The 6,299-nt window shown below is 38.5% G+C and overlaps 1 protein-coding gene across 1 annotated transcript; it reads right to left on the bottom strand.

Moving 5' to 3' along the window:
- Nucleotides 1–514: 514 nt before the first annotated feature.
- Nucleotides 515–2,383, bottom strand: LOC103405714 (gibberellin 20 oxidase 1-like). Its single transcript, XM_008344743.3, has 3 exons — nt 1,730–2,383; nt 1,235–1,556; nt 515–1,041 (listed from the first exon to the last, which is right to left on the bottom strand). Exons 1-3 carry the CDS (start codon nt 2,272–2,274, stop codon nt 778–780), a joined length of 1,131 nt encoding a protein of 376 aa, XP_008342965.1. The 5' UTR covers nt 2,275–2,383; the 3' UTR covers nt 515–777.
- Between the last annotated feature and the right edge of the window lie 3,916 nt (nt 2,384–6,299).

Genomic DNA, 6,299 nt, shown 5'->3' with positions numbered 1-6,299 from the left:
CACTTTTCAATGTTTACTTTAACATATTAGTTGTGAGATTGAATTTCAACCATTGATACTGCCTCAATCTTATGGTCTAAAACTTGTCTCAAATCTTGTGTCCAACATATGATGTCATAGATAAGTCCCCATAAATATTTAATTAAACTTTGTGCATCTTATGTTGCAGATTGACTAGGGCACTTGTTAAATCCCTGTTAAAGTTCACGTCACTGTCTAGGATCATGAAACGAGAAAAGAGTAATGTTAGAGAGATTAAATTTGTAAATTAAGTTTTATAAACTAAATGACATGAAAGTTGATAATTGAACTATTACTTAAACGTTGATAATCGTATTTATTTCTTATTTGTGACATATTATTTAGTTTGTAATTTTAATCTTCCTAGCATTACTCTAGGAGAAAACATCACCTGCAATAATTCTACTAGTTTAATAGCATTGTCTATTTTTGTTCGTTTTACTTCATTTACTTTGTGATAGACGTAATTTCATCGGAAGTTGACGGCTGTGCGTACAAAAATTAACTTAGATTACTTTATGGAAGAACTAAGTACAATGATTCATTTTTTTAATTGACAGAAAACTAGATTAAGGAGAAGATAAGGAGCCCCTTAACTTATTTACTCGTCCAAATTGCTTCTTTTTTTCATTTACATGATTCCCTTCAACGACGACACACTAGTAAACAGCCCAAGTTTCTTTCTCTGCCCGTCTTGGTGTATCTGTCATCTTTTTCCTTGTACACTATTAACACTGCAAGTGTTCTTGGCGGTTCTTAGTTTGTTGTAGTTCTAATCCAGTCGGAGAAGGCGTCCAGGGTCCTCATATCGGCGCGGTAGTGTTTCTGCGTAAATTCTAGGAAAGTAGGCCAGGTGAAGTCAGGGTACTTCCTGGGGCTATTGGAATCGACCAAGCCTCTCGGTGGGGTCACCACTCTGTCCTTTTTGGGACAGAGGAAGAAGGTGAGAGATTTCCTCACAGTTTTGTTGTTTACCACTGCTCTGTGCAAGCAGCTCTTGTAAATCCCATTTGATAGAGCCTGAAAGATCAAATCAGAGAAAGCATAAATTCAAATTCGTAAACAGTGTCTGATAGTTTGTGTCGAAAACCTTTTGAAGGTCCCTGTTTTGTCCTTCTTGTTGGAGTCTTTCAGATATTTTGTAGGGGTTGAAAGAAAAAAGAAACGGACTGTTTAACTAAAGTGAGCCTAATTGATGAATAAGGTAGCTTACCATAAATGTATCGCCAATGTTGACGACGAAAGCGTCAAGCTTAGGAGTAACGGAGTGCCATTTATCATCTACGAACACTTGAAGTCCGCCGACTTGATCCTGATGAAGGATTGTTAAGGATGTGGGATCACAGTGAGGCCCGGTTCCTAGTGTTAAGTCTGGTTTTTGGCACATTGGGTAGTAGTTCAACCTCATGATCGAATCATTTCCTTCGAAGAACTCTTTGAAATAGTTTCGTCCAACGCCTAGGCTCATTCCGAGTAGCTCCATTATCGCATTGGAGAGGTTGTTCATGGCATCACAGTATTCTTGGTAAACCTTCCTGAGCAAGACAAATAAATGCTGCATAAGTGAAGGGATATGTGTAATGTACAAGATCATGACTATTATTTTATTGGTTTAATGATAAAGAGACCATGAAACCAATTTGAGTTTATCAATATATTTTGTTTATTGCAGAAGCACAACTGTATACTCTAGGTGATGTGTTCTTACCCGAAATCTCTGAAATCTTCACCCATCACGTTCACAAAATAGTCATTGACCGAGGACTGGTTATCGGCACTATATCTGAAAGAAAGTGTTTCTTTCCATGGAAGTTTGGAGGAGAACCTGCCAACGAAGCTACTGGCATATCCACAGTGCTCACCAGCCTTTCTCTGAGCCCTTTGCTTCTGCGAGAGTTGCATACCAAAGAAGGAGTCCATGTACTCATGAGCTTTTCCTACGAGTTGCAAATCAACTCCATGGTTAACAATGAGAAAAAAACCATGCTTCTTGCATGCCTCATCCACCAAACGAGTTGCATTTAATACCTCACACGTATCCCCTGAGAGAAAGCCTTTCAGGTCGACGAGAGGAGCTGGAAGCTCTGGCGACTCGGAGCAGGGCTTCTCGTGGTCGGGCCATATGAACTTGGAGGGTATGCTGGATTGGTACTGAGCAACTGAAGCATCAAACACCAAGGGGGTTTCTTCATTTTCTTTGTTGGTTTCATTCATTGGTGGGAGATGTTGAGGAGGCATTGGCATGCTTAGCATATAATGTGTGTAATTTCTAATTAAGATTGTGGAACTTGGAAGAACACTGTTTGGTGGCTTGATACTTGAGAGAGAGAGAGAGAGAGAGAGAGAGAGGAGAGATTGTTGGCTTAGCAAAAGTTAGCAAGGAGGACAGACTTTAAAAAGAAGCAGAGAGGGAGTGGAGAGAAACTGACAAGACTGTTCATTGGGGAGGTCGGTAAACAAATATTAGAATCTTCAGGGGTAGAATGCCACTACTCAATGTGGGTACAAAAATGTGGGGTATACAAGCACCATAAGCTAAGGTAACCAATACCAACATTGTTAGAAGGCTTCCATTCTTTTACAATTGTGTTTTTCAACTCAACTTTTTGCTGACTATGCAACCAAAAGGAGTCGGATTTTCGTAAAAAGAAATTCAATAATTTTACATAAATCTATCATTTGTTATTAGCACTCTAAAACTGTTAATTTGCACCCCAAATAAGTAAAACTATAAGAAAGACAAAAACACCTTAGAAGTGTAGAATAATATTTATTTTGAAGTGTTAATAGTAACTCGAATTTATTTGGTGTTTACTGTCATTTAGTACTATGATTTAGTGATATTTTCTACGTTTGTAAATGAAAGAACTTAAGTTCAACTTCCCTAGATGATAAGGCAAGTTTGATACTAAATAACAACTTTGACAAATTTTAGACCCAAAAAAATCGACAAGGGAAATGGGACAGGACAAGTCCCCTCGGGTGTATACTCCAAAGAACCCCATTTTGTATCAAGTTGTGGTGGGATAGATTCCACATTAATTCTAGAGGGCTGAACCTGTAAAAGGTTTTCTGTTATTTCATTTCAGCTTCACAATTTTAGCATCGCATATTATCCTTTGCAATCTTTCATTAACATTTAAGCTAACTTTGCAAATTATCGATCTGAATAACAGAAAACCTTTTACAGGTTCAGCCCGCTAGATTAATTTGTGAATCCCATCATCACCATTCACAAAGATGTTCCAGTCTAGATTAAGCATGTCATTAAAGTCACCAACGTTATGCTTGTTTTATCATAAACACAGAAAGGGGAGAAGCAAAGAGCTTACGGCAAGTAGCATGCATGACATGACAACTTGCGAAAGTTTGCATGAGTATATGCATGTACTACCAAGACTTCTTAAAGTGTGTTCTCTAGTATTCTTTAAGTAGAATGAGCTATAAGAGGTTAACAAATTTTGATCATGGGGCTTGATAGAGGGGTGGGCCACATTTGATGGGTGAGAATAGGAAACTTCCAACTGTCATATAGTGTTATTAATTCGTTCTTATATAATACATATTTCTGATCGTGCACATATTGTCCATGTGTATTATACTTTAGTTCTTTGAAATATTAATTATGTCTATTGTCATTTATATTATTGTACCACCTAACAATATGACCATCACACGAAAAACTTGTCATATGTTTGTTCTTCCTAACTTAAAGGCAATTTAACGAGCAACATAAGACGTATATATTATTTGAAATTAAAAAAGTAAAAATGAAAACTTGCTCAAGTAACAATATTAGTCGATAGCTGGCACTCATAGGTTACGTCGAATCCTTATGAAAATGAATCTAGAACGAATTTGCGCTAAAGCTAGGACGTCACCCGTAAGTGGCGCGCTGTGTGGCCCGAGCACAGTGATAAGTGAGTAAGGGTCGCTATATCTCCATTGGCACCTGGATGCAGTGTTAAATGAGCAAGGGGATCATAGAAACTTCTTTTTGAACGACTCCACTCAAAGTTGTTTGGGAGCATATGCTCCCATCAATTTTACACAGGACATACAAAAGAAGTACTTTGATCCTATTAGACGAGGGAGGGTGAAGAAGCTAGGACAGAAGGTTAGAGTTCAAGAGAGCAGAATGCGTTTAGGAACGTGGAATATAGGAACCTTAACACGAAAATCTATGGAAGTAGTGGAAGTTATGGTGAGGAGAAGGATAAATATTATGTGCCTACAAGAAACTAAATGGGTTGGTCTTAAGGCAAAGGATCTAGAAAATTCAGGTTTTAAACTTTGGTATTCGGGCACAAATAGAACAAGAAACGGTGTGGGCATCATCATGGACAAGACCTTGACACAAGATGTTGTAGATGTTAATAAGGTAGGAGATAGAATCATGGCAATCAAGATTGTAATAGGACAAGAACTCATCAATGTGATTAGTGTGTACGCACCTTAAGTAGGGTTGGATACAAGTTTGAAGGAGAAATTTTGGGAAGACCTTGGAGACTTGGTGCAAGGAATTGCTCAGACGGAGAAGGTATTTATAGGAGGAGATTTAAATGGACATGTGGGCAAGGAGACAGGCAATTATGGAGGTTTACATGGTGGCCATGGTTTTGGGGAGAGAAACGAGGATAGGGAAGTTATCTTGGATTTTGCAATGGCATATGATCTCTTCTTAACCAACACATTCTTTAAGAAGAGAGAAGAACATGTGATCACCTACAAGAGTGAGTCGTAAAAAACACAAATAGATTTTCTTCTAATGAGGAAAGGGGATCGTATAACTTGTAAGGATTGCAAAGTTATGCCGGGAGAGAGTTTGGCTAATCAACATCGGTTGTTGGTGATGGATGTACATATCCAAAGAGAGAGAAAAAAGAACAAGACTTGGAAGTGCCCAAGGACTAGATGGTGGAATCTAAAAGGAGAAAAACAAGCAATTTTCAAAGAGAAAGTAATCACCAAATGCGTGTGGGATAGAGAAGGGGAAGCTAGCCAAAGGTGGGATTCCATGGCTAGTTGTATCCGAAAAGTAGCAAAAGAGGTATTAGGAGAGTCCAAGGGTTTTGCTCCACACCAAAAGGAATTTTGGTGGTGGAATGAGGAGGTACAAACAAAGGTGAAGGCTAAGAAGGAATGTTGTAAAGCCTTATACAAGGATAGGACCGATGAAAATGGTGAAAGGTATAGAAGAGCGAAGCAAGAGGCGAAGAAAGCTGTGAGAAAAGCTAAGCTAGTGGCTTATGACGATATGTATAAGCGACTAGATACCAAAGAAGGAGAGTTGGATATCTATAAACCAAAGGAAAAGAAGACAAGGGACCTAAACCAAGTGAGGTGCATCAAGGATGAGGATGGAAAGGTTCTTGCTACAGAGAACGTGGTCAAAGATAGATGGAGAGGTTATTTTCATAATCTTTTCAATAAAGGACATGAAAGGAGTATTTCTTTGGGGGAGTTAAGTAACTCAGAAGAGTATAGAAACTACTCATTCTACCGCTGAAGCATGAAGGAAGAAGTGGTGGTAGCTTTGAAAAAGATGAAGCATAGAAAAACAGTGGGCCTAGGTGATTTACCGATCGAAGTGTGGAAGGTTTTGGGAGAGACGGGTATAGCATGGCTCACTGACTTTTTCAATAGGATTTTGAAAACGAAGAAAATGCTAAATGAGTGGCGAAGGAGCACTTTGGTGCCTATCTACAAGAATAAAGGTGACATACAAAATTGCATGAACTATAGAGGTATTAAGCTAATGAGTCATACAATGAAGCTCTGGGAGAGAGTCATTGAGTATAGATTGAGGCAAGAGACACGGGTTTCGGACAATCAATTCGGGTTCATGCTAGGGCGCTCAACCATGGAGGCAATCTATCTCTTATGAAGATTGATGGAAAGATATAGAGATGGAAAAAAGGATTTACACATGGTCTTTATAGATTTGGAAAAAGCGTATGATAGGGTCCCAAGAGACATTCTTTTGAGGATTTTAGAGAAGAAAGGAGTACGAGTAGCATATATCTAAGCTATAAAGGATATATATAATGGAGCAAGGACTGCCGTAAGAACTCATGAAGGACAAACCGAAAGCTTCCCCATAATTGTAGGGTTACATTAAGGCTCATCCTTAAGTCCTTACCTTTTTACATTGGTAATGGATGAGTTAACAGGACATATTCAAGATGATATTCTTTGGTGTATGCTTTTCGTAGATGATATAGTGTTGATAGATGAAACTCAGGAAGGGGTAAATGCGAATCTTAACATTTAGAAAG

This window comes from Malus domestica, chromosome 02 (genome assembly GCF_042453785.1).
Source record: "Malus domestica chromosome 02, GDT2T_hap1".
NCBI lineage: Eukaryota > Viridiplantae > Streptophyta > Magnoliopsida > Rosales > Rosaceae > Malus > Malus domestica.
This window is presented reverse-complemented; position numbering and strand designations above follow the sequence as displayed.

Bases quoted from the DNA above. Each gene is read 5' to 3' on its own strand.
- LOC103405714 (XM_008344743.3), bottom strand. From the start codon at position 2,274: ATGCTAAGCATGCCAATGCCTCCTCAACATCTCCCACCAATGAATGAA. The intron at 1,557-1,729 runs GTAAGAACACAT...TGTCTTGCTCAG, and splicing joins GAAGATTTCAGAGATTTCGG to GAAGGTTTACCAAGAATACT. The intron at 1,042-1,234 runs GTAAGCTACCTT...TTGATCTTTCAG, and splicing joins ACATTGGCGATACATTTATG to GCTCTATCAAATGGGATTTA.